This window comes from Xiphophorus couchianus, chromosome 2 (assembly GCF_001444195.1).
Source record: "Xiphophorus couchianus chromosome 2, X_couchianus-1.0, whole genome shotgun sequence".
Lineage (NCBI taxonomy): Eukaryota > Metazoa > Chordata > Actinopteri > Cyprinodontiformes > Poeciliidae > Xiphophorus > Xiphophorus couchianus.
In genome coordinates, this window is record NC_040229.1 from 2,127,476 (window position 1) to 2,155,173 (window position 27,698).

Below are 27,698 nucleotides of genomic sequence, written 5' to 3' on the forward strand. Positions count from 1 at the left end.
CTTATTTTTTTAACAAATGGCTGAAAATTGATTCCCATTTACAGTTTTGTTTTTAAGGCTCAACGTCGCCACTAGATGGCGCTGTTTCATTAAATGTAATCTTGTATCGTTTGTATTTTGCCATTGATTGCAAATCCAGACTCTTTTTATCAATGTTAGACAGAAATGATGAAACTCATTAAAAATCAGATCAAATTCAAAAATATTTCATTAATCCCAGAGGGAAATTAAATATTTTAACTCGTATTTTAAAAGGTTCTTCAAAGAGCTGCAGATGCTGTAGAGGTCTGTACTCCAGTGGCTTTGATGAAGCCTCTGACTGAAGACATCATAGATCTGTAAATCGCATCATAGATCTGTAAATCGCATCATAGATCTGTAAATCGTATCATAGATCTGTAAATCGTATCCGGTTCCACCCACTCGGTGTTCCCTCTGACGCGTCTCGACTCTTTTTTCGTCAGCAGTTCTGCTCACCTAATTTCAGGATTTGTTTCCGAACGTTTCATCCTAAAGCTGTCGGCTACTTTTCATGTCTGACTGAAGATTTTACCACAAAATGTTTATTTTTCTTAAACATATCCTACAGGTGAGTCTGATTCTGTTTGTTTCTGTTTTGTTTCCTTTTTTAAAATTTTATCTCACTAGAGATGCAATAAATAGTATCTAACAATTTTTTTTACAATCAATTGTATTTTTTCTCCCTGTGGTTCTCAGTTTAAAGGGAATCAGTGAATTTCCAGCTGAATTAAATAAATAAACTACTTATTTTATTGTTTTTTGTGTGATTTCTAACACTATTCATACTGTAGATGTTTTAATGCCTGAGCTGAAGGTTGAATATGTCATGAAATAATTGTTCTGATTTGTTGTTCTTCATAGTTTTTTCATTGTATTTTAATGTTTGGGTTTTTTTAGTCAACATTTTGTTTATTTTGTTCTGTGACATTGTGACTTTTTAGTGAGTCGAATTTGTAGTTTTTGTGTTTATTTTTCTTTAAACAAACTGAAACGTGTGTAATTTTTTTTTTTTAACTTCTCAGATGGAAATGAAACAAAACAAAAGTTTTCAGATTCAGTAAAAATCACACTTACATTCAAAATGATGAACGATTAAGATGCAGATTCACAAACATTTTTGAAAATATGTTTCTTCGGGCGTGCCGTCGCGCGTTCGATTCCCGGACCCGGCGACGACATTTGCCGCATGTCTTTCCCCTTTCCTGTCGGCCTACTTTCAGAAAATAAGGGACACTAGAGCCACAAAAAGACCCCCTGGTGGGGTACAAAAACAATAAATATAAATAAATAAAAATGTTTCTTCTGCCTGAATTTGCTGTTTTTTTATGGTTTATTTGTTTTAAATACTAAAATTTGTACACAACGTTAAATTGTGTCAGTCTGATTCATAATTTAGTACAAATTAAATCAGATGTCAGGATTGAACAGCCTTTAGTTGAAAAGATTTTTCACTCTTAACTCATTTTGTTTTTACTTTTATTTAAGTAAGTATATTGAAATGTTACTAAAACTAGTTAGTTATTTCAAATATTTACAATTCAAATACCATGATATCTATTTAGATAACTGAAACAGAGGCAGACAAAAGAAAAACTGTATTACTTTTTTTATTTGTCTTACTTTACACATTATTCTTTATATTAAAAAAAAGAAAAACTGAATAAATAATATAAAGAGAAGAAGTTTTTTCACAAAAGTCTGCCCAGCTCCCCTTTGTCAAACATTTTATTCAGAAATAAAAAATCATCTGGTTTACACTCGCTAGTTGTCATGTTGTGTTCATCCAGACCACCAGGGGGAGCACTTCGCTCATTTTCATTTCAGTCAGCGTCTTCATTACGTCATTTCACGGACATCAAGCTGTCTCCTCCTCCAGGTATTCAACCTGAGTGAAGTTGGCCCCCCCACCTTCTTCAAATTAGACAAAATTGGTGTCAATCAACTCTGCTACGTTTGTGCTGGTTTGTGCAGCAAAAATTTTTGTTTGTGCCGCTATCATTTTAAAGATATAAAGAAATGTTTTTAGAGGTCATCAAAGGTCAACCAGCCCCCCACCTTCTTCAAATCAGACGAAATGGGTGTCAATCAACTCGGCTACGTTTGTGCTGGTTTGTGCAGCAAAAATTTTTGTTTGTGCCGCTATCATTTTAAAGATATAAAGAAATGTTTTTAGAGGTCATCAAAGGTCAACCAGCCCCCCACCTTCTTCAAATCAGACGAAATGGGTGTCAATCAACTCGGCTACGTTTGTGCTGGTTTGTGCAGCAAAAATTTTTGTTTGTGCCGCTATCATTTTAAAGATATAAAGAAATGTTTTTAGAGGTCATCAAAGGTCAACCAGCCCCCCACCTTCTTCAAATCAGACGAAATGGGTGTCAATCAACTCGGCTACGTTTGTGCTGGTTTGTGCAGCAAAAATGTTTGTTTGTGCTGCTTCGGTTTTGAAGATATTAAGGAAAGGGTAAAGGTCAAAAGGTCAACCAGCCCCCCCACCTTCTTCAAATCAGACGAAATGGGTGTCAATCAACTCGGCTACATTTGTGCTGGATTGTGCAGCAAAGATTTTCATTTGTGCAGCTATCATTTTAAAGATATTAAGAGGGCTGGTTGACCTTTGATGACCTCTAAAACATTTCTTAATATCTTTAAAATGATAGCAGCACAAATGAAAATCTTTGCTGCACAAACCAGCACAAACGTAGCCGAGTTGATTGACACCAATTTTGTCTAATTTGAAGAAGGTGGGGGGGCCAACTTCACTCAGGTAAGTATTCAGACTCCTTAAAATACCAAACTGTCCAGATAAATATAGGGACTAAGGATCGCCTCTTTTAGCTGTTTCTCCATCTGCAGCTCAAAAAAATCTAACTAACACACAGAAGCACATTCTGGTGTAAGATGGTAGAATTTATGGTGTTTTTATGGTAAGACCACTGCAAAAACACAAAACCTTACCAAATACTTTTAGTCTCATTTGAGTTCAAATATTTTAGTAGCTTGTTTTAAGTACATTTGCCTTTAATATTGATGGGAAAAGTTCTAGTTTCACTGTATTATTTCAACTGTAAACATGGAAACAATGTCTTGTTTTAAGTGAAATACTCTGCAAGTGGAACTAGAACGGGGTTGCTAGGTAACGGCTGGGCTTGGTTGGGGTTGCTAGGTAACGGCGTCAGTGGAACTAGAACTTTCTCATCAATATTAAGAAATGATTTACTTAAAACAAGCTGCTATATCCTGATGAAAAGTTATTAGTAAGTTAGTTTTGTCTTATTTCAAATGTTCTGTGATATTTACAATAAAAACTAGATGAAAATACTTGGTTAGATTTTGTGTTTTTTGAAGTGTAAATGCTGTTCCTTTGGTAGAAAACGAAATCTTACCATGTACGGTTTTGGTCTAGTTTCTAGTACAAACATCTTAATACATTTGATACAAGACTAACTGACTTAGTAATTTTTCAGCAAGATATAAAAGCTTGGCAATAATTTCTCAATATTGATGATAAAGCTGGCAGATTATTTACTCTAACATGGAAAATGTCTCGTAATGTAAGTGAAATAATGTGCTAGTCCAACTAGAACTTTTTTATATAGATTAAGGAGTTATTGACAAAAACAAGCGCTTATATTTGCTGAAAAGTTACTTATAAGTTAGTTTTGTGTTACTTTAAGTGTAGTAAGATATTTGCACTATAAACCAGACTAAACATTCTTGGTGATATGTTGTGTTTTTGCAGTGTAGTTAAATAATCACAGCATGAGGTAAAGCGTCTCAAAATGAGGAGAGAAGGTTACCTGAATTTAAAACCTCTGATTGCCGTGAAGAGAAACACTAAATATACCTCACCTAATCTGCTTAGGGGGCTTGAGTTAGGAGTTAGCCTTTGTCCTGGTGGAAAACACACACACACACACACACACACTGACAATGATAAGGAGTCAGAGAGCAGCCTAGCCTGGAAAGTGCTGCCTGGTTTCAGACGCGGTCCGTCCGGCTGGAGGCATGAACCGCTCCAGCCTCCTGAACCTCAACAGCCTGGGGAAGCTGTGCGGCTCCGGCAACAGCAGCGACATGGTGATCCTGGACCGGGTCAAGAGGAAGAACTCGGTCAGGCGCATGTCCATCATCGAGGACGGGCAGCTGGCCGAGGTTCTCTACCTCATCCCCAAGCAGTGCATGATGGAGCAGCTGCCCTTCATCAACCCAGACGACTACATCGTCTGTGAGAAGCTGGCTGGGATTCCTGCAGAGGTCTCAGGTCAGCAGCAGCTCCGGCTACACTGCAAAACACAACAAATCAAGAACTTGGTTTAACTTCTAGTGCAAAGATATTTATGAACTTGAAAGAACAAAAAACTAACTTACAAATAACATTTTCATCAATTATAAGGAATTCTTGACTTAAAGAAAGATCCTTTAATTTGCTGAAAAGTTACTTGTAAGTTTTGTCTTATATCAAGTGAACAAAGATATTTACACTAACACAAGACCAAAAATATTTGGTAAGATTTTGTGTTTTTGCAGTGATTCTATTACAAATAAGACAAAACTAACCACAAGTAACTTTTCAACAAGAAATGGGAGATTGTTTTAAATCAATAATTCCTCAATACTAATGAAAAAAGTTAACTTAATGAAATTTTAAAAATGGGCAAAATGTCTTGCTGTTAGTGAAATATTTTTCCAGAGAAACTAGAATAAAAACAGTCAGCCAGTTTTTGACCAAAAGTTAAAGTTTTTTGGTTTCTGCAAATCGAGGCGTTTCAAAAACCTTCCGACTGTGACGTTACCTAGCAACCCCAGCAGAATTCCGCCCGTTACCTAGCAACCCAATCTGAGCTCCAGCACATTTTGTAAGCTGCTTTTACTGCAGAACTAAAGAAACTATTAATGAATATTCTCATTTGTTGAAGTTGAAGCGTCATAATCAGTCAGACCTTTATGAAATGAAGGAAGGTCATTTCTCCCAGCGGATGAGCCGCCAGACTTCCTCCCTTTTCATCACAGATGAGGTCATGGATCAGACAGACAACAGAATTTAACACACACACACACACACACACACACACACACCCTGTGTGTTTTCAGACCGCCCCCTTTCCTCTTGCAGCAGCAGTTCGTTGGTTTAGTCTCCTCGCTCTGGGAACAATCAGCAGTCATGAAACAAAAAGGTAAAATCTCCCAACTTCTCTCTGCAATTGCAAACTTTATGATTTATATTTGAATTAATTAGGCTTATTTACACTTTATATCTACAGTTTTTTAAACTGCAACAGGGTCGGTGTTAGGACACGGATCAGCAAAACTTACAAGCTAAACAAAATAAGATTAGAGGCTCAAAAGCTTCTTTAACGAAACAAAATGGCTTGTTTTCATAATACCAGGAAATTTATTTAGATTTTGAAATCAAAGAACAGAGATTTTATATTTGTTTTTAAATTCTTATTAAGGAAAATACAGTCAAAAAGGCATTAAAACACCTAAAGAAAAGCTTTAATTTTCATTCACTTTACATCAAAATGTTTATTTCTATAGTATTTTGGGTTAAAGTTGAGGAATTTAACTAATATGGAGAATTTTACATTTTCTCTCTGTTCATCTTTTTTGTTTAATTTGCTTCATACTTCAAAAAAAAGTTTGTCTTGGTTTATAGATGCCCTTTAAACTGAAATTAGGGGTTTTTGACAGTAAGTTGAACAAAAATGTTTTGTTTTGTGGATTCTTGGAACAAAACGATACGATTCAAACTATAGTTTTAAAACTTCCTTGAGATTCTTCAAGCTCAGCTGTGGAAATGCTAGAAAACTAACTTCCAGTGATAAGAACGATGCCAAATGGGTAAAAGTGCAAGGACAACAGGAGTTATTGGGATGTTAGAGCCGTCTCTGAATGCAGCATTGTACTTTTTATGATTATGGAACATGAAGACACATGTCCCATAATCACTGTTCAATCTGAGTGAAATTATTGTTGAAGGGTCAGTTTATCCCCATGAAAGCCGATATTTATATTTTAACATAAACTCAATAATTTGTGTTTGAAAAGAATCTGGATGTTTTTGTCAATAAAACTCCATAAAACATAAACTGAGAGTGTTTCCTCCTGATACTCGGTTCGATTTGGGACCAAAGTTGCAACATTTGTTACGTTTCCTGCTGCGGTTCTCTTTCATCAAATGATCCAAACTAATTGAAAAAATTGTTCCCCTCCTCGCCTGTGGGGGCGCTGCATCAAGAGCCACTGAAGGAAACAACATTAAAACCTCTGAAGACGACACTCAGAGCAACTTCCTTCTTCACAAAATGTAAACAAAAATGGAGCCGTCAGGTTTTAGTGGCTGTAGGATTTCTATAAGTCATTTCTCCTGCTAGCGCTAAGTTATCATGTTTCTTTGGTTGTATTTACCCAGAATGCCCTGCGCTGTAGACCGCTTCCTGCTTTTGGAGCGGTCTTTAGTTCGCTTGGCATTCACATACGCCTTTAAACCGCACCAGGGTTCACTTCAGCCACAGGGAGACTGAGATTTGTAGGCGGACCAGAGTTCGTTTGTTTGGTCCGATTAGCATTCACATCTCCCCAAAAGAACAGGACAAATGCACTGAGGGTTCACTCACCTCGGCGTGCTGGATGCTTAAAACTGACAGTGAAATTGACAGCTTGAACTAATGCTTGCCCGACCTCTGGTGACCTGTAGGGACCTGAAATTTAATTCACAAAGACTCAGTTGATCGTTATGAAGGGAAAAAGCCAAAAACAAAAACTGATGCAAACATTTTTACTTTCGGAGGTTTTCTGAGTTTAAAAAGTCCAAATTTCCAAGTGTTTTCTAGAAAATTTCTGAAATTTTAACACAGGTTGTTTTTTTTCATATTGTCTTTTAACACACACCCACATTATGTATATTGTTAAAAATATCCTATTCAGTTGCACATTCCTTAGATAAAGGTATTTCTAATAAATGAACATTGTTTTATGTTAGAATTTTATCCTTATTATGCAATATATTATTCTTACTTTTGTTTATTTTTTAGATACTTTTTATCTTTGTCTGAATTTACACCTTGATGTTGCCCTTTACGTGGCATCATGGAGCGTGTCCATTAAAATCCCATTAAAATCCACTGGAGGCCTAAAAACGTAAAAACTGGAGGAAGTGTGAATTCTTCAGCTCGAATATTAATAGAACAAAGTAAAAAGAAGCAATCCACCCTCACTCCAGCTTTATCTTCGGCTTTTTATAGCTGAAGATAACAGGCTGAGCGACTAGCCGCCCCCTCTCCGGTTTCTCTCCATTTACCGTCTTTCTAAATTGAACGTTTGTTAAAACCCGACACCAGATCAGCTTCTTCACAGACCGGAGCGACGAAGAAAGAGATGTTTGAATGATATAAAGTTTATAACACAGGATCTAAAGTCAAAATTAACATAATAAGTGCACAGTTTTACAGTAAAAAGTGAAAAACTGCTGTTTAATCACAGGATCCGTTCTCTAGCAACATTAGAGCAGTTTAGGCAGCATTCCTGTCGCCATGCCAACAAGCCGGTCATTGTTGCTAGGCAGACCGGGAGCCACACACCAAATAAAGTACATTTCCATTTGGATTTTCTCCCAATCACAGTAAAAGGAGAACAGGTTCAGAGTTTGGATTATAATGAAACATTTTCTGCTTACTTGTTCAGACCGTTTGCTCTTGTAACCTGGCTGAACGTGACGCCGCAACCGCGGCCTGAATTTACTAACCAGAGTTAAGAAGGGCGACGCGCGTCCTTCAGTTGATGGGATTTATCAGAGTAAAAACAAAGCCTCGAGTTCATTAAAGTTCCTCTGATCCCAGAGTTAAAGATCTGATGAAGCTCAGAGGAAAAACACAGCAACCTTTATTATTATTCTCAAATGAAAGAGGATTAGACCAGTTTAAATACCAAAAACCCATTTAGGATGAACTCTTAGGTTTAAAGGCAGATGTCTGATAGTTTTCTGTCCAATTAAATGTTTTTTGTTTAAACTACTAGATAAAATGAATAAATTAGAGTCTTAAGTAAATAATAAACATAAAGAAATGTCTGATTTAACTAAAAAACATTAAATGGATCCAACCAATAAAACTTACCAGCATGGAGACATCTTCATGTCTTCAGAGAAAATATTTCCTTCACTGATGCTTATTTGGTCGTCAGAACGATTTTCCCACAATAATTTGAACACAAATACAATTTAATTTAAAGTGAGAAGTTTTTAGTTTTGTTTTATTCTGACACATTTCTGATGATTTCTGATCAAATCCAATCGAATGTTTAGTATAAACGTTTGGGTAAAAGTAACCAACAGCATAAAAAATCCTGCAGGAACAGTTAGAACACCACTGCAAAAATAATAATTAAACTTTTTATTAATTTAGTTTTTATTTACTTTGAGTATTCACAAATGATATGAAAATGTGCAGATTTCCATATGGTCCCACTATGATACTTCAGATCATCAAAACATTTTTAACAAGAAAGATAACCTGAATAAGTTTATAAAAAGACAGTTTTCAATCAACAATAACATTTTTTATTGACAGAAACTGTACAAACCAACCTGGTCTTATGTAAAAATAAATAAACTAACTAAGACAGCAGTCAAACACGGTGGTGGTGGTGTGATGATCAGGGTCAGTGTTTGTTAGTAAAGCCTCTTTAGAAGAGTAGAAGAGACAGAAAAATCTTAACAGAAGAAAAATGTGAGGCAGCAAAGACACAACGGATGAAATGTGACAGTTTTTACATGAATCAGCCTCGTCACCGATGCGTCTGTTTCTTCCGCCCCGTAGTGCTGCACGCCCTGGACGGCTGCCAGCCGGGTCCTCTGGCAGGAAAACAGCCAATCCAGTGCTTCAGATGTGGAGCGCTGTGCAAAGGAGAGGCGCTGCGAGTGCAGAGCAGCTACTTCCACCTGAAGTGTTTCACATGCAAGGGTGAGTCAGAAAACGTCTGCAAAAATCACAAACATTTCCTCACCTTTGCACCAAATAACTGGGTCTATTTCAGTCCTGGATGCTGCTGTTGTGTTAGGTAACGCTCACATGCTCCAGTTCAGCTAAACAATGGGTTTAAGAATATTGTCAGCAAATCAGTCACAGTGTAGTATAAACAGTTAATAAATTCACATTTTGAATGTTTTTTACTTAAGTGCTTAAAATAAGCATTTAGCCGTTTTTTGGCAATAAGATCATGTTTATTGGGGTCTGGAAAACAAGCCGTTTCAAAAACCTTCCGAATGTAACGACACAAATCAGCAGGCACTGCCGTTACCTAGCAACCCCAGTGGAATTCCACCCGTTACCTAGCAACCCCAGTGGAATTCCACCCGTTACCTAGTAACCCCAGTGGAATTCCACCGTTATCTAGTAACCCCAGTACAGCTTCAACATATGTGGTCAGCTGGTTTTACTGCTGAAATAAATAAACTTTTAATTAATATACAGTATGCGCTGTACAGTATACACTGGCTGCTGGAAAAGACAAGTGTTAAGTTGTTTATTTACCTTCCAGAATCCACTTGCTGCGTTCTTCCTGGTTGTGCAGGAGGCCCCACTTCCGCTTTTCAAAGATGTACAGTTGTATTATTGCGCATCTGTTTGCAGCCAAACGTCGAGTTGGGGGGCGTGGCCAGCAGCAGCTCCGCTACTAAAACACAAAATGATATTGATTAAAAAGTTGGAGTTTCACTGACAGAGTATTTAGATTACATATTGGGAAAGTTATAAGTTAAATTATAACCAGTTTCACTTTTTATTAGTGAAGTAATCTGCCAGTGAAAATAGAACGTCACCAATATTAAGGAATTATTGACTCAAAATAAACTCCTATATTTGCTGAAAAGTTCCTTATAAATTAGTTTTATGAAGACGTGTACAGCGCTATAAAGCACTATAAACCAGACCAACATTCTTGGTAGATTTTGTGTTTTTGTTGTGTTATTTGCATTTAAAGTGACAACACGCCTGTAAAACAAATTATTCTGAAAGGAGCTCAAAATAACGGAACTGATCAGATTGAAATCTCATTACCTAAGAGTGAAAAAATGTGGTGAACATGTTTTGTGTAGACCGTTGACCTATCCTGACCTGTGCATGGAAGCATTTTTAACATATATTTTACACTTAGGCAAAGATCTAAATGTAACACAGGCTTTCTTGTATTTTTTTAACAAACTGCGATGGATCAAATCCCCTTTAGGCCTCATGAATCTGAATTTATTCAATCATCTGGAATCATCTGGGTCGCTGTGAGATCCTCCTGGGTTTGCAGTCAGCAGAGTTACCCGGCTTCATAGCCGACATATTTCCCGCAGCAAGCCTTTGTCCCGACTAATCAGTCCTGACAAGCTGCTCATGTTGTTGCTGTTTCTCTGCTGTTTACAGCCTGGAGAAAACAAAGACACTTTCAGCAGGAGAAAAACTCTAAATCTGTAGAAATGAGGATTTAAATGTTTAGAATCAGATGAGTGTCACATATCAGGTTAATCAGGAGTTGCAGTTCTTGTTGTATGTTTTTGTAAATTAATATGGTGGAAATGTTTACAAAGTATTTTTGATGTAGTTTCTAATGTAAATATCTTAATACAGTTGAAATAAGACAAAATTAACTTACAAGTAACTTTTACCAAGATATATGAGCCTGTTTTAAGTAAATTAAGCATTAATGTTGATGACATAGTATTAGTTTCACTTCCATATTTTTCACTTATGACATGGGAAAAATATCTTAATAATCTGCCAGTGGAACTAGAACTTGGTTGCTAGGTAACAGACTGGGTTTAGCTGGGGTTGCTAGGTAACAGCGCCAGTGGAACTAGAACTTTTTCATCTGTACTGAGGAATTAAAACAAGCTCCTCTGTCTTGACTAAACGTTCTTGTAAGTTAGTTTTGTCTTATTTTAAGTGTATTAAGATATTTGCATTAGAAACTGGATAAAAATTAATTGATAAGATTTTGTGTTTTGCAGTGAATCTACAGAATATATCCTAGGATCAACACTAGATAGTTCTAGTATAAATATTTTAATACATTTGAAATAAGACAAACTGACTTACAAGTAACCTTTCAGTAAGATATAAGAGCTTGCTTTAAATAGATACGTCCTTGATATTGTTCCAAAAATTCTTGTTCCACTGGCAGATTATTTAATTTATAGCGAGAAATTTTTCTCATATTATTAGTGAAATAATTTGGAAGTGGAACTTTTTAATCAGTTTTAAGAAATTCTAGACTTAAAACAAGCTCCTATATCTTGCTGAACGTAGTTTTGTCTTATTTAAAGTGTACTAGAATATTTGCAATAAAAACTGGACCAAATTACTCTGTAAGGTTTTGTGATTTTGAAGTGGAATAAATAAACAGTCATAGGGAAAAAAGTGATTTAAATCCTACAGTTTTTCTCTGAGTGAGTCTCAGCGGACCAGAATAGAGCGGCGTAAATCTGTTTCTGGCATCCCGGTGCATTCTGAAGGACAGAGTATCAAATGTCTCCAAACAAGTGGAGAGGAAAGCAGGTCAGTGGCAGCTGCCACTTCGCTGACAGAGATTTACATGCATGACCCGATCAGCAACGTTTCAGAAAGTCTGGTCAAACAGATGAGTCTTTATCATTAGATTGACAATAAATGTGGTGTGATTACGTAAGCTCTGGTTACATTAAGATGTTTGTATGGAGTCCTAAATGTGACAGCAGTCTAATAAAATACAATACTTCAAACTGTGAAACCTTAGCTTCCTTCTGAAGACTTCTATGAGAAATTAGACAGTGTTCCCTTTTCTTAACAGTTTCATGAAACTAATTTTATGTATAGAGTTTAACTATGACGTTTTTAAAGTTACGCAATAAGAAATAAACAGCAATATTTTGGTTTGTTTTAGGGTGTCGTAGAAGGATGATAAAAAATATTGTTAATTTTTCAGTGATATTTTCACCGTGTGATTCCAAATTAAATATTTAGTTATGAAGCTAAATATTTAGCTTGAAGTTAAGCATTTAATTTCACATTAAATATTTACTATCCAAGCTAAATAGTTAGCTTGGACCTAAATATTTAGCTAGCAAGATAAATATTTAGCCTGCTAGCTACTAGCTAAGTACTTACCTAACCAGCTAAATACTTAGTAAGCAAGCTAACTAAATATATTATCTAAATATTTCTCCAGCAAACTAGATACATAGCTTACTAGCTAGCTAAGTATTTGAACAAGATGAATCCAAACACATTAACTAGTACAGGCTTGCTGAATATTTAGCTGGACAGCTAAATATTTTGCCAGCAAGATAAATATTTAGCTTGCTAACTAGCCAGCTAAGTATTTAGATGGCTAAATATTTAGCTTGTTTGCTAAATATTAAGATTGCTAGTTAAATATTTAGTTAGCAATAATTTAGTTGGCCTCAACTAACCCTTAAAAAAGGCTAGTTGAGACCACTGGACCAGACTGTAGACCAGTTTTGGGTAAAAGGAGAGAGAAAACAATAAATCATGCAAATGGAAATTATTATTGTTATTGTTTTAATTTGTCATGTGATTAAATTATTTTTTTGCTAACAATAATCTCTTTATCTTTGTATATTATGTACAGTCTATACACATAACCTGCATCTTAACTCGAGTCGAGCAAATCTCAATCTCGTTGTAATCTGTTGATGACAATGACAAATAAATCTTATCTTATCTATAAATACTAAACGATACGATGTCCAGCAGCTGATTTTTTAAATTCCTGCCTTTACCCCAGTGTGCGGCTGTGATCTGGCTCTGAGCGGCTTCTTCATGAGGAACGGCGACTGCCTCTGCCCGGTGGACTTCCAGCGCCTCCACGGCACGCCGTGCACCAACTGCGGCGAATTTGTGGAGGGGGAGGTGGTCACCGTCCTGGGAAAGTCCTACCACCCGGCCTGCTTCGTGTGCACCATGTGCAAGTAATTAAACACGATAATCTGTCAGCTTTAGGTTGAGGGAGCGACGTTTTGGTCTTATCTCTGTTTGTTTTCTCTGCGTCTCAGGCAGCCCTTCCCTGCAGGCGACTTTGTCACCTTCAGGGGAAAACAATGTCTCTGTCAGCGCTGCAATGAACCCACGTCTCCTAATCACATCTCACATCCCAACAGTGAGTAGTTATACCCTCATTTCATATAAAATATTATAAATCATGAGCTTTGATGGTCTAAACCTCCAGAGGTGTCCAAAGATTGCAGCCCTTTAAAGAATTTTAGGCTGCCAATAAGATCACATCACTGTGTAATAACAGTCAAACTTAACAGTCAAACAAACAAATTAATATTTAAGTGAATCAATAAGTTATTTCCTGATCCGTTAAGTTAATTTATACAGAAGCAAAACAATTAGAGCCACTAGGACAGAATTACATAATTATATCATTTGGTCAGAACACTTTCATATAGAAATACAACACTGTGGAACTTATGTATGGAGGACCAAAGCTGACATAATTAAAAATAAAAGCAGATATATATATTCTTTTATGTTTGATTTATGGAGTTTTTTTGTCTAGAAATGTAGATAAATATTGTTTTTCCTTTTCCTAATACACACATAAGTACTGTTTGCAGTTCAAGAGGAAGTGAAGTTCACAGTATTGTCACTATATTATTCTATTTATATGTAAAATTTCTGCTCTTTAGGTCTCAGAATAAACCATGTATTTCATTCCCGGACCTTATCTAATTTCCCTTTGGGATTAGTAAAGTATTTTTGAACGTGAGTGTCTTTGTGTTTTTGTCCGTCAGATTGTTCTGGTTGCGGCAGAGACATTAAGAACGGCCAGGCTCTGTTGGCGCTGGGGGCTCAGTGGCACCTCGGCTGCTTCAAATGTAAATCCTGCAGGAGGATCCTGAGTGGGGAGTACATCAATAAGTAAGTACACCCCCTTCCCTTCATGCTTTCCTTTAGGTTTGCCTTATTTAGCTAGCTTTAATCAACCAAAGATATATTCTGAAATCTGAACCTACCAGAAAGTGTGTGCTCTCATGTGTCAGGGATGGCTTTCCGTACTGCGAGAGGGACTACCAGACTCAGTTTGGGGTCAAATGTGAAGCGTGTCAGAGGTTCATAACAGGAAAAGTCCTTGAGGTGAGAAAGGTCATGTTTAATCATAGTCTTGTTTTAGCAACATTTATTTTTTATATCTGGGTCTCAACTGCTTCTGAAAACAGATCAGATGTTTTAAAACCTCCCAGTTGTTTATTTTCTTAGAATAAATTAATGTTTTTTAGTGTTTGGAAGATGAGCCTTTTCAAAAACCTCCCGAATGTTAAGTCACATTAGAGTGACAATGCGCTGTTACCTAGCAACCCCAGCCACGCCCAGCCCGTTACCTAGCAACCTAGAAATTCTGAAAGGAACTCAAAATAGGCAGAACTCACCATAAAATGTCATTATTTAAGAATGATTTTAAGCAAAATATATAATGAATATGTTTTGTATAGACCATAGATCCTGTGTTTTTAACATTGACCATAATAAATGGAACATTAAACAATATAATTGATACAGCCTGATCCACCTGTTTTCGGTTTGTAGGCTGGAGAACGACACTATCACCCCGGCTGTGCAAAATGCAGCCGATGTGGCAAAATGTTCACAGAAGGAGAGGAAATGTACGTACAGGGTGAGTACGACTGATTCAGATTGATGAGGTTGTTACTGTGAGTAGAGCCGGCGACACGGCTTAAAAATAACATAACACATCTGATTTTAATCAATTTCCCCCCTTATTTTTTTTTTATAAAGAATAAATTATAAATGACAGAAAATATTTTAAAAAAGTGGCTTTGTATCGTATAATGCTACAATTTTAAAAAATGGCCTAGTTACCAGAATATGGTCAGACATTCCTGAGTTTGAAAAGTTTAAAATTAGCTTAAAAACTCAGAATTTTTAGATTAATCTCAGAAAATTTCTAGAAGACTCAGAAATTTATGAGTTTAAAAAGTAAAAGAAAATTGCTAAAAAAAAAACCTGAAATTTTTAGGTTAAAAAAAATTCTAAAAAAAAAAAGGAAGAAATTTCTGACTTTTAAAACTCAGAAAATTCTTTGTTTTGGGAGACATTATGCCAGAAATAACATTTTTTCTATCTAAAATGGCTCCAACACACCATCATTTCGCCAAGTATAACTTCACAAGATGCTCAACTTTCCTCATTTTAAGTTTTTTTTTTCATGCAGTAGTTCTCGTAAAATTACTACTTAATTAAGTTTTAATATTACCAAAATAAGTCGGAATGTTAGGAGAATAATCTTATTATTTCCACTGTATTCATGTACAATTGTATTCTTGTAATATTCTGATTTTATTCAAATAATAAATAAAAAAGAGAAATCATAGCCTGACCTTAAAATGTTGTGGTAAAGTTGAAATAAATAGACTGTCAAACAAGATGAACTGTGGAAAACCAAGAACCATTAAAAAATCCACATTTTCCAAAAATTAAATATTCATAAATTTCACTGAATCAATCACAAACTGACTTATTGCCAAACCCTCGCTCTGGGTTTTGGAAGGTTTCTGGTTTCTTTTTGAAGCTAACTGTCGACATTTTCACAGGTTCAACGATCTGGCATCCAAACTGCAAAGACAGCAGCAGAGCGGAGGAGAGCTGCAGGGTGAGAAATGTAAAGATTCAAAACCAGAATCACGCTTTAGTTTTACCAACTGTGTCGTTTCTCTCAAGCTTCACGCTCTTTAAAGCAGCGTTATCGTCACATCACGTGTTCACATTTCCTTTTTTAGATCAGCAGACCAAAGACTCCATGTCTTGATTTCTTTTTCCCCCCACGTGAACTGAAGGTCATTATTGTTTGCAGTTTGTTTTTCTGCACTGCTGGAGGTCAAACCAAACTGAGTGATTAATAAACATGAAAATCATCCAGCAACTCTAAACATTTTGTCATGCAACAGCCACAAACTTTTATGAATTTCATTAGGAATTAATGAAAAAGGCTCTGAAAAACATTTATGCTCTCATGGAAATAAATGAGTTTCAAACCTTCTGAGATTAATCTAAATATTTCTGTTTTTTGTAGAAAATGCAGAAATATACTCTTCCTTTTTTCTAATACGCCGTCGTACCGATCTGTTGGTTTAACAGATTAAAAGCAATAAACATTTTAGCTATATCAGCAGCAAGAAAAGGTTTTTGAATTGAAAATATTAGTTATTTGGTTTTCAAATAAAATGACATTAATTAATTCCAGACTGTAGTTAATTGGATGAACTGGCGGTCACATAAAATCCAAATAAAGTTTATAATTGCAGCACGACAAAATGTTGGATGAAACTTTGAAACTTAACTGAAGTAAGGTATGTTTTTTATTTACAATTGAATAAAAATACTAATTTTTGGCATATTAGTGATGAGAATTTTTCACTCCTTTTCTGATTTTGGTGCATGATTTGCTGTTTTTTTCAGATTTTTGTGTTTTGTGCAAACTTTCCTAAATTCACAGCAGCATCCCAGTTTGCTCTAACTTCCACAGCAAAAATAAGTTTGCAATAAAAGTAAAGCTCAAACAATTAGAATATAATGAAATGTTTTAATATTTTCTGTCTCTTTTCATAAAGTGCAACTTATATAGATTAACTGAGCAACAGTCCAGTTTTCACACAGCAGGTCTTGATGCTCAATTTCATTTTTAGTGCTGAAAAAAACATTTTATTTTTTGTGGTTGTTCTTATTATGTTCTGATTAAATGTGACTGAGCTCAAACTTCTGTCAACGCTTTACGACCCCAAAGTGACCAGGAAGCTCATAGACGTCAGACATCAGTTCTCTGTTTACGGAAGTAGAAATGTCCGCCGCCGCTTATGGTTCGATTTTAAAATTCTCATTTTGTACGTTTTTGTTCTTCCACTTGGTTCTTTACCATCTAAACACTCAAAACAAAAAAAACACCCAGTTGTTTTTTGGCATTAAATTAAAGTGTTTTGTTGTCTGGATATTGAGCTGTTTCAAAAAACTCCAGAATGTAACGTCACAAATCAGCAGGCACTGCGGCGTTACCTAGCAACCCCAGCAGATTTCTGCCCGTTACCTAGCAACCCAAGCAGAGCTCCATGACATTTGGTCAGCTGGTTTTTCCGCTGTACAATGACTGCTGGAAAAGATAAAGTGCTTAGTTGTTGACTTACCATCTAGAAACCACTTACTGCATTCTTGTTGGTTGTGCAGCAGGCTCCACTTCTGCTTTTCAAGGCTGTAAGGTTGAACTGACATTCTTCCCTTAATGCACCGAAACACTGAATCGTTGCCGCTTGCCACCCTAATCTGGGGAACATTCAGACTGTTCGATGTTCTCCAGCCCAACAGATCGTCATCTGAAAGCTCCTGCTCCCGACCCGGATCCTGCACTCCCAGCAGCCCCGGCAGAACCATCTGTGTAAGTTCTGATGCTGCCCCATTTCCAGAATCTTCTCTTACACTGCAAAAACACAAAATCCTACCAAGTACTATGACATCATAGTACTTGGTAGTACTATGGTGCACTTGAAATAAGACTTAACCAACTTATAAGTAACATTTTAGAACGATACAGGAGTTTGTTTTCAGTAAATAATTCCTTAATATTTTTTTTTTAAATAAAGCACTAGTATTAATAAGACATTTTCTCATATTGTAAGTGAAATAATCTGCCAGTGGAACTAGAAACGGGTTGCTAGGCGACGGGCTGGGCTTGGCTGGTGTTGCTAGGTAACGGCACCAGTGGAACTAGAATGTTTCACCAATATTAAGAAATTATTGACTCTAAACAAAAGCAAGCTCCTATATCTTCTTGAAAAGTTATTTATACATCAGTTTTATTTTATTTTAAGTGAAATAACATATTTGCGGTAGAAACTAGACTTAAATCTATGACAATTGTTTTGTTTTTTTGCAGTATTGTCCACGTCTTGCACCTTATTTCAGTTAAACTCTTTTATTCATACAGGGCAGTCACCTGGACAAGGCGATTATGAAAGATGTTTCGTTTTAGGACATTTTATGGAAACTGCATAAGAGTCAGTTTCTTCATACTTAGAGTTTCTAAAAATCTCTGAACCTTGACTGATCGGAAGTAGCTTTTGTTGTTTTGTGAAAATGTAATTTTAGTTTCCATTTTCTCCATTAGAGTGAATCAGCCTCATAAGAGGCTGAGCTGCTTAATAAAATGGTGCTGTGATGTGTTTTCCTGCATAATGCCTTTCACTGTGGTTTGTTAAAAGAAGAATTCTTTAATTCCCATCAAAGCACCGTGTGAGCCAAAGCCTTGATCTTTTGAACAGAAACAGGTGGAGGAACTGTTAGATTCAGGCTATGAAGTGCCAACGGCAGGGGAGTCATGGTGCTGCGGGATTAAAGCTTGATTCCTCCCTGCTGAGACGTAAACCTGTCAGTTTCCCCTCAGCCTAACCTCTGCTGTCTCTGTGTGTGTCTGTGAACGTCTCCGCTCCTTCTTCCAGGCAAAAGTAGATAATGAGATTATTGATTACCGAGACTTAGCAGCAATTCCCAGAGTCAAGGCTATATATGATATAGAGCATCCAGACATGATTTCCTATAAGTCTGTGAACTCCTGCACTCTGGGCGACGGAGGAGACGCTGCGACCGGACGAAGCCTGACGGAGGTAACGCCTTCAGGCACAGACCTGATTCCACACCTCACACATCGCAGCATAAAACTGGGATTTTATGTGATGAATCTTCACAAAGTAGAGCATAGCTCTAAAGGGAAAAGGCAAATATTCAAGTTTTTTTACTATAATAAATTGAACTGCAAGTATTTTTTCTAGTTTTTATTGTACATATTTTAGTAGAGTTGAAATAAGACAAAACTAACTTACAAGTAACTTTTCAGCAACATATAAGAGCTTATTTAGAGTCAATAATTCATTGATATTGATGAAATAGTTCTAGCTCTACTGACACTGTTACCTAGCAACCCCAGCCAAGCCCAGCCCGTTACCTAGCAACCCGGTTTCTAGTTCCAATGGCAGATTATTTCACTAATAACATTATAAATTAAATAATCTGCCAGTGGAATTAGAACTTTTCCATAATATTGAGAAATTATTGACTTAATAGTTTGAAAAGTAAAAAAATTGTGACTTTTCAAACTGAAAGTTTTTTTAGATTGATCTCAAAATTATTATTTTCTTTTGGCAAATTTTGAGCTTTTCACAATCAGAGATTTTCAAATATTTTCTAAAACATTTCTTGAGATTAATTTCATAACTTCCGAGTTTTTTGGTGGAAATTTATTCCTTTTGTTCATATCTGCCGTGGCCTTAGACCAACATATTGATGAAACAAAACAATGAAAAAATTCACATATGAATTGTATTCAGAGCCTCCTCACTTTCTATTTAGCAGAACAGGTAGCTAAAGTGCTATGTGTTTGCATGGCACTTTAGCTTTAGCAGAACTAAGGTTTATTTGTGTGTTAGCGTTACTGCTGCTAACTTTTTGGCTAGCAATGCCTGCCGCTCCTCATTGGCATAAGTCCTACTGCATCTTTAACATTTGCAATAAAGATGTATCCTAAACTTTTAGCTTTAGATTTAATGCTAAACTATCTGAGAACAATTTGAGTGACAGTTTCTTCTGGTTCCTTCTTGTACAGGAAGTTAAGTTTCTGTAACTGTAATTTTTCCTCTGTTTTTCTGCTTCAGTCACCAGGAAACGTGTCTGAAACCACAGAGGTAAAAACCACCGTCTCACCTCATGCTGTAGCTCCAGGTTAAAACCCAACCAGTCACTCATCTGCATGTTTTCCATCCATTTTTTAAGAAGAGCTTTGCAACGAGACCATGTGTGCCAAAATCTTCAAGTGACGGTCCGTTTGGAGGTCAAACCATGTGGTGCCGACACAGCTACAGTCCGGCTCTGTCCAGATCACCGCAGCATTTCCACCGACCAGGTGAAAAACAAACAGAAATGATTACAGAAAATAACAACGTTCATTCTTTACTCTACTTTTCTGTTTTTCCACTTCTCCATCACTTCCTGTATCCATTTCACCTCTTTAACGTTACAGGGTTCCCCCTTTTTACGACCCAGGTACAAAATGAAACCTGCTTCTTCTTTAATCACACCTTTTTTTCCAAAAAAGAAGGAAACCTCATCTGCTCATTTTCTTTTCCTTCCTTTCAGAAAAAATATTTTTGGGTAGATTTTATGACAGATAAGCACAAAGTAGAGCACGATGTGAAGCGTAAGGAAAATAATACATCTCTGCTTTTCACATAGAGTTACAGTTGAAAGAAAACCAAGACAGAGGTGTCCAAAATGTGGCCCGGGGGCCATTTAGAGGCCCTCTGAGTGATTTGTTTATGACCTCCAACTGTAGTTTAAGAATGCATGACAGCATATTGGGGCCGTTGTGGAGAGACAAAAATGGAGGAGTAAATTTTCACCAAAAAACAAAATAAAATTGAAAAAAAAGAGGAAATTTATAAGTTTCAAAAGTTTAAAATTTTTATAGAAACAACTCAGACATTTTTTTAGATTAATCTCAGAAATTTTCTGGACAAAAAAAGGAGAAATTTCTGATTTTCTAAAGTCAAACATGTTCAACTTTTCAAACTCAGAAATGTCTTTGTTTTTTTCTATTTTTCTGCACTTAAATTAGCTTTAATTTAATTTTTTTAACTCAACTAAATAAATATCAGGCATTTTGAAAGAAAGTGACCCAAATCCTGCTCTTTTAACGAGAATAAATCTGAACAACCAAGCATAAAAGAATTTAAAAAGTAAATAAGTTACATGAATGTTGGTGTGTCAAATAAAATCCCAATAATGTTAATCAAAGTTTCAGCATTTCAAAATGAGGGGAACTTCTGGAGGTGTGAATACTTTTTCAATGTTCTTTATTCTCTGATATTATTATTAAAATACCTTCATCTGAATAACTCCTGAACAGAAAGTCCTTTTCATTAAATGAGAATATGAGTTCTAATGAACTCATATTCATTATGTCCTAATAATGAACTCCTGTTCATTATTAGAACATTTTAAAAGCACTTAAAAAGTTGTAAGTGCTTTTTTAATCTGACAAACGCACTTACAACATTATAAACAAGAAACTTTAAAAATACTTTTTATTAAATTTATAATAAAAAGTTGTTTATATATATATATATATATATATATATATATATATATATAGTGTTGTGATATTCTAACTTAAATGTTGTGTTTTTAAGATCCTAAACAGATACAGCAGAAAATCATATCTGACAGAAATAAAGGCTTGAAGACATTAATTTGTGGGTAATTTATTTATATAACAAATGAATTAATCAATAATATTCTTATTTATTGAATATGACAGCAACAAAGAAGAAAAAGATTATTTTTCCGGTGAAACAGAGCCACCTAGTGGTCAGAGTCCAGACATGACGCAGATTGCTGATAAAACTAGTTTAATTTCAGATTTTGATGAGTTTTATCTGTTTCTGAGCATTTTATTGAATATTTTCTGTTACAATAAATATTCCAAAGTTTATCTAAGCATTCCTAAGGTTGTGTTTAACAAAATAAAAAAGTAAAAAAACAACTAGAATCCAAAGTTAAGGTCTTATAACCAACAATACTAAATAAAACAATATCCACAAAACAACCAGAGTTGTAAACCAAAGATCTTAACCAAACAAAACTGGACCAAAAACCAGGTTAAACAAAAAACAACAAAACTCTAGTACTACTATAAGCTTACATACAGGGACTATCAAAGGTAACAAAGATTTAGAACAAAGAATCAGCGGCGCCTTCTCCCAGGAAGTTGGGTTTAAAAAGGGAGGCCTCATCAGGGATTGGTGGAGCTGATAATTGGTGAGCCAATCAGCTCTGCTGTAGACCTCCGGGAGTGGCGCAGTTCCCAGTGGAGTCAATTTGATTAGTAAACTGCAGATTTACAGAAAAGGAAGAGAAAAAGAAAACATACAAGGCCACTGGCAGTAGCAGCTTACATGTGATTAGCTTTAAGGTTGACCTTTATGAGTGTTTTAAACTTTAGGAAAAGCTCTGAATTATAATCACAAAGACATTTCACTGAAGCTGAACTGCATGAAGTGCTGTTTGTAACGTTACAGTCAAAAATCAAGAGCAATAATAAAAGAAAAAATCAGGGCTAGTTTTTCAAAGTCATGTGACCTTTATAAATAGTTTATAGAGGTCACAGTTTCAAACTAAACAAATTATTTAGCAAATTAAATATTTAGTTCCTCCTTAAATATTTAGCTAGGAATAGACCTCAAGGAGTGGCACAGTTTAGTGGCACATATTTAGCTTAAACTTTACTAAATGTTTTTGTCTGAAGTTAAATATTTAGCTCCAAAGTAAATATTTAGCTAGCAAGCAAAATATTAACTTGCTAGCTAAATATTTAGTTAGCTAGTTAGCAGCTAGCTGGTCAACTAACTAAATATATAGTTTGAAGCTAAATATTTAGCTCCAAAGTAAATAGATAGATAAATAGAAACTTTATTAATCCCTAAAGCTTTGGGAGTTGTAGTTCCCGTCTCCCACACAGCACCTTACATCAGATACTTAAATTAATGCTGTTGTTTTTTTAGCTAGCAAGTTAAATATTTAGATTGCTAACTAAATATTAGCAAGCTATTTAGTTTGAATATGTGACATTTATAAATGAATGAATAACACAGTGAAATTCCAGTTTTTCTCTTTAAAGCATTCTGTATTACCCAGATTATTGCTGATTTTTGTTTTATGACTCAGGCTGCCAGATGTTTTTATTCAGTTGTCAGTGGCAGTTGAATAGAAACTAGAAACTAGACTTGGTATGATTTGGTACACATGAAATAAACAGGTTTAATCAAGAGGACAGTCCAGTTCAGCTCTGAAAGTCTGATTTCCTCAGTAATCTGATCCGTTTCAGGGAATTGAGCCTGAAGTCGTCTCATGAGGAGCTTATCTGTCTGCTGTCTCACTTTCACACAGATCCAGATTCCTCCTCAACCCAAACTGTGTCTCTGCCCGGATTCAGCCACAACTTCCTGAGTTTGGTGAGCAAAATTCATCCCTGTTCCACCAAAAAAAAGGAAAAAGTGGCTTTAACCCATCAATCAACTTTGATCACAGTGAAATTTTAGAGTGAAATTGATTTATATATATTTTTCAGTTTATAACTACAGAAGGACAATAATAATATGATATTTTCATGTCCTGTAAAGCATGAGGTGTGAAACAAATTTTCATTTTCATATCAAGATTATGAATCTTCTTAAAGGGGCGGTTAACAAATATTTAATCAAATATTAACAAATAGTTGTCCCTATATTTGATGAGTATTTATTAAAATGTAATAATATTTAACGTCTCTTCCCATCAGTATGATGGAGTATTAGTATTACTAAGGAAAGAAATTTAATAAATTAATAGAATTTAAAAAATAATAATTATGAAAATAGTCATAAAATTGTGAGAATAAACTTGCTGAAAATAAAGTGATAAAATTACAAGAATAAAACTGCACGAGAATAAAATTGTAATATGATAAAGTCTCAGTATTTTGACTTTATTCTTGCAATACTATGACTTTATTGCCACAGTGCTTTAAACTTTGTTCTTGTAATTTTAAAAAGAGAAAACTCTTAAAATTAGAGATGTAAAATTGCTCATGTTTTTCTGCTGTTGAAGCCTCGTTTTCTGCCCGGTTACCGCCTCACCAGCAGTGACAGATTCAGTAAGTGTTTAGGTTTTAGCTCTTCCATGTCATTGCTCATAATTTTACCAACTTTTTTAGATGTTAATTTTAAACTGGTGATCTCTTCTTCTTCTTCTCCTCCTCTCCTTTCAGGCTTCAAGGTGTGTGAGAGCGACTCGTTCTGGTCGTCCTTTTATCGCTTCACTGTGTGCAACAGCACAAAAATGATCTACACTGCAAAAACACAACATCATACCAAGAATTTTTGGACTTATGCAAATATTTTACTACATGTCAAATAAGACAAAACTAACTTAAAAGTAACTTTTCAGTAAAATATTGGTACTTGATTTAAGTTAATTCCTTAGTATTGAAGAAAAAGTTTTAGTTCCACTGATGGATTATTTCACTCATAACATTTTTCCAATGTTATGAGTGAAATAATGTGCCAGTGAACTGGGTTGCTAGGTAACGGGCTGAGCTTGGCTGTGGTTGCTAGGTAACCGCGCCAGTGGAACTAGAATGTTTTCATCAATATGAAGGAATTATTTACTTATAACAAGATGCTATATGTAGCTGAAAAGGTAGTTTTGTCTTATTTCAAGTGTAATAAGATATTTGCACCAGAAACGAGACAAAATTACTTGGTAAAATTTTGTGTTTTTTTTAGTGAATCTGCAGAATCTACCAAAGGAACTGCAGCTACATTCAATCGTACCAAGTGTTTTTGTGTAGTTTCTAGTACAAATATCTTAGCACACTTGAAATGAGACAAAACTAACTTATAAAAAACTTTTCAGTAAGAAACAAGAGCTTGATTTAAGTAAATAATGATTTAATATTGGAAAATATGACTAGTTCCACTGGCAGATTATTTCATTTGTAACAAAACATTTTTTCCACATTATTAATGAAATAATCTGCCAGTGGAACTAGTAACTTGTCATTAGTATTAAGGGATTATTGCTCCTTTATGTTGCTGAAAAGTTACTCATAAGTTAGTTTGTAGACAGAAACACTTGGTAAGATTTTGTGCTTTTGCAGTGTAAACTTGGATTCATATCAAGCATAATGTTCATTTTATCAATAAAACATCAATGAACTGATGTCTTCTGATAACATTGAAAGAGAATAGAGAATAGGGGAAAACATAAACATTATTAGAAACCTTCCAGTAATCTATCCGCTCTCTGCTTACCTGCTGATTCATCGCGCCATGACTTCCTGCATGTTTCATCCTGTAGCTCACCACCGATGATCAGCTCCCACTAACCCGTGTGGATAGAGGAGTGTCTATGCCTAATTTACTGGAACCTAAAGCAAGTATTGTTTTATATTTACTCTATTATCTGTTCGGATTCCTGAGTTCGTCGTTGTATTTCTTACAACATTCTTATCGTCATTCTGCTTGCTATTAACTTCTGTCTTGTTGCTGCTACTTCAGAAGTTATTGTTTAGATTATCTGCTTTGTCACACAAATAAATGTTTAGATATGAATAAATCTGTCCTTAAAAAGCATCTTCTGCCTGTGTTTGTCCCTTCAAGGTCTATCCATACGAGCTGCTTAAAGTCTCAAATGAAGGCCGAGTGAAACTCCCCAAGGACGTGGACAGAACGAGACTCGAGGTAAAACAACGAGATTATGATTAGATCCAAATGCAGAACGGTTGGAGGCTGGAAGGAGTTGTGTTTTTGCAGTGTAGCTGCTGTTCCTTTGGCAGATTCTGCAGATTCACTGCAAAAACACAAAATCTTACCAATTATTTTTCGGCTAGGTTTTATTGTAAATATCTTAGTACACTTGAAATAAGATAAAACTAGCTTCCAAGTTGCTTTACAGCAGGAAATAGGAGCAAGTTTTAAGTCAATAACTTGGGTAAATGTCACATTTTGGGACTGAGTCACATGTCCAACATCAGTGTGTGACCTTACCATTACTCTCCTTGATTGTCAGCATTTAGATCATTAAACAAAAGCATTGTGTCTTTCTATAACAGATACTCATCAGGGTGACGTTTAACATGGGTATAATTATATTTACAGTTTTACTTTAGTTTAATTCTCTCCTGCTTTGTTTGTCACAGCGCCACCTATCTCCAGACTCATTCTTTGAAATCTTCGGGATGAAAATCCAGGAATTTGACAAACTTCCGCTTTGGAAGCGTAATGACATGAAGAAGGCAGCAAATCTCTTCTAAATATTTGTTATTTTTAGACTTTATTTCCTTTTCTTGGTGTTTGATGTTGATATTTCACTTCACCTTATGTTTAGATTAAACAATTATCTCTAAATAGTTAGTAATTCAAAATTAAAGCCTCAATTAGCATCTGTAAAGCAGCTGCAAGATAATTTTCATACTTTGATCTCAGAAACGGTTGATGTTGTGTTTATTATGACAGGTTTATTAACAGTTGACAGTTATTTATAGCTTAATAAATAACTGATTTAGTAAGATTTAATTCATCCCGATAGAAAACAGTGTTTCTATTTCTGGAATTTCTAGTTATGACTGTTTAACTGATACATATTTTACAATTTTCCAAATAAGCATTTCTGTCCATTCATGAGTGTTAGCATGTTAGCTTAGCATGTTTAGATTAATACTGGATCGTTTGTAGAGATCAACCTTTTAGTTTCAGATAATAATAAAAAATGGGTAAAGATTAATCCTTTCAGCCTTTGTATTATGTTTGTACTGCTGACAGTTATGGCCTTTGGAAAATGCACATAAAATATTTTATTTTTTAATTATTTTAAGTCTCTTTAGTTATTTGGTTTATTTAATTTCAGAATTTATTGAATTTTTTTTTTTAATTCATACGTTAAGCAGAGAAATTATGCCTGGATGACTAACAGATATACTTTGTTTTGAGTTGCGTTAAAATATGAAAACTTAACTCTTTTTACTAGGACATACAGACATGGAAACACAGATTTGAGATTGTAGGGAGGAATTGTGTGAATAAATCGTCACTGAAATGTTTTAATTATATGTAATATTGTGTGGAGATGTTTTTCTTTTCATGTTTTACCACATATGCATCTTAATATTGCTGCTTCATCACCACTTCAAGCACCAGAAATAAAATCTTCCTTCTTACAGACTGTGTATTTATTGATTTTCAAATGTAAAGCCCACATATTTCTAACTTTGGACTTCAGCTTTACTCTGAAATCCACATATTTAAGCTGCTTTTAGCAGACGCCTTCATTTAAGTTTTATGCATACTTTGAATATTTGCATCATTTTTAATTTCTGTATTCATTCACTACCTATCTTTTCATTAAAATGACACAAAAACACACATTAGTTAAAAATAAATAATTTCCAGCAGATGCAGTTATTTGAAATGTACGACCAACAGATGGCGCCTGCAGCCTAAAACACGCAGTTACTGTATTTCCTTATGACAAGGTTTGCTTTCAAACGAAAAAGTCCTCTTTATGTATGGAAAATAATAAAAACAAACAAATAAATGCAATTTAAATTATATTGAATACATGTAAACTATTTGAATATTTAAAACGTTTTCTCTTACTTACATTTGATCAACAAATGAAACAACTGGTTTAATAAAAATCCTAAAAGGGCAGATTCCAGAGGTTTAGATAAATATAAAAATGATACAAGTAATAAAAATTATCATTATTTTAAAATTTAAAATCAATAATAATAATAATAATGTTAATGGCTATCATTATCATTATTTAATTAATTTAAAAGGTAAGTTTAGCATATTTTCAGCAACAAGGAAATTCAAAGTGCTTTACATGCGTTAGAGGAAATACAAACAAAATAACCAAAGTTAAATAATTCAAAAATTGCGTTAAAATACTTTTGATCACATCAGTTTTCCATCTCGTTGGCTCTTTAAATCCCACGTATGACGAAAACAAGATGAGCATACAGGCGGATGCTTTTCATTGGATAGTTGAAGCGTGACCGGCATGTGATTGGCTGGGTTAAGTGCCACTCTGCGC

The 27,698-nt window shown here is 35.1% G+C and overlaps 1 protein-coding gene across 6 annotated transcripts; it reads left to right on the forward strand.

Moving 5' to 3' along the window:
- The first annotated feature begins 3,964 nt into the window (after positions 1 to 3,964).
- LOC114161421 (actin-binding LIM protein 1-like) lies at positions 3,965 to 26,819 on the forward strand. 6 transcript variants are annotated; one of them, XM_028044686.1, is made up of 19 exons: positions 3,966 to 4,282; positions 8,838 to 8,981; positions 12,790 to 12,973; positions 13,058 to 13,161; positions 13,802 to 13,928; positions 14,051 to 14,144; positions 14,595 to 14,682; positions 15,620 to 15,678; positions 15,806 to 15,862; positions 17,374 to 17,451; positions 18,512 to 18,676; positions 19,721 to 19,750; positions 19,839 to 19,968; positions 23,010 to 23,074; positions 23,709 to 23,754; positions 23,869 to 23,876; positions 24,960 to 25,034; positions 25,262 to 25,342; positions 25,801 to 26,819. In XM_028044686.1, the coding sequence occupies exons 1-19, from the start codon at positions 4,027 to 4,029 to the stop codon at positions 25,912 to 25,914; spliced, it is 1,905 nt and encodes a 634-aa protein (XP_027900487.1). In that variant the 5' UTR covers positions 3,966 to 4,026; the 3' UTR covers positions 25,915 to 26,819. The 6 variants fall into 6 exon arrangements, with proteins under 6 accessions (XP_027900509.1, XP_027900496.1, XP_027900487.1 ...); XM_028044714.1 differs by lacking the exon at positions 3,966 to 4,282 and adding an exon at positions 5,092 to 5,195; XM_028044708.1 differs by lacking the exon at positions 18,512 to 18,676 and having other exon boundaries at positions 3,965 to 4,282.
- The last annotated feature ends 879 nt before the right edge of the window (positions 26,820 to 27,698 follow it).

Bases quoted from the DNA above. Each gene is read 5' to 3' on its own strand.
- LOC114161421 (XM_028044686.1), top strand. From the start codon at position 4,027: ATGAACCGCTCCAGCCTCCTGAACCTCAACAGCCTGGGGAAGCTGTGC. The intron at 13,162-13,801 runs GTGAGTAGTTAT...TTTGTCCGTCAG, and splicing joins TCACATCTCACATCCCAACA to ATTGTTCTGGTTGCGGCAGA. The intron at 19,969-23,009 runs GTGAAAAACAAA...ACTTTCACACAG, and splicing joins GCAGCATTTCCACCGACCAG to ATCCAGATTCCTCCTCAACC.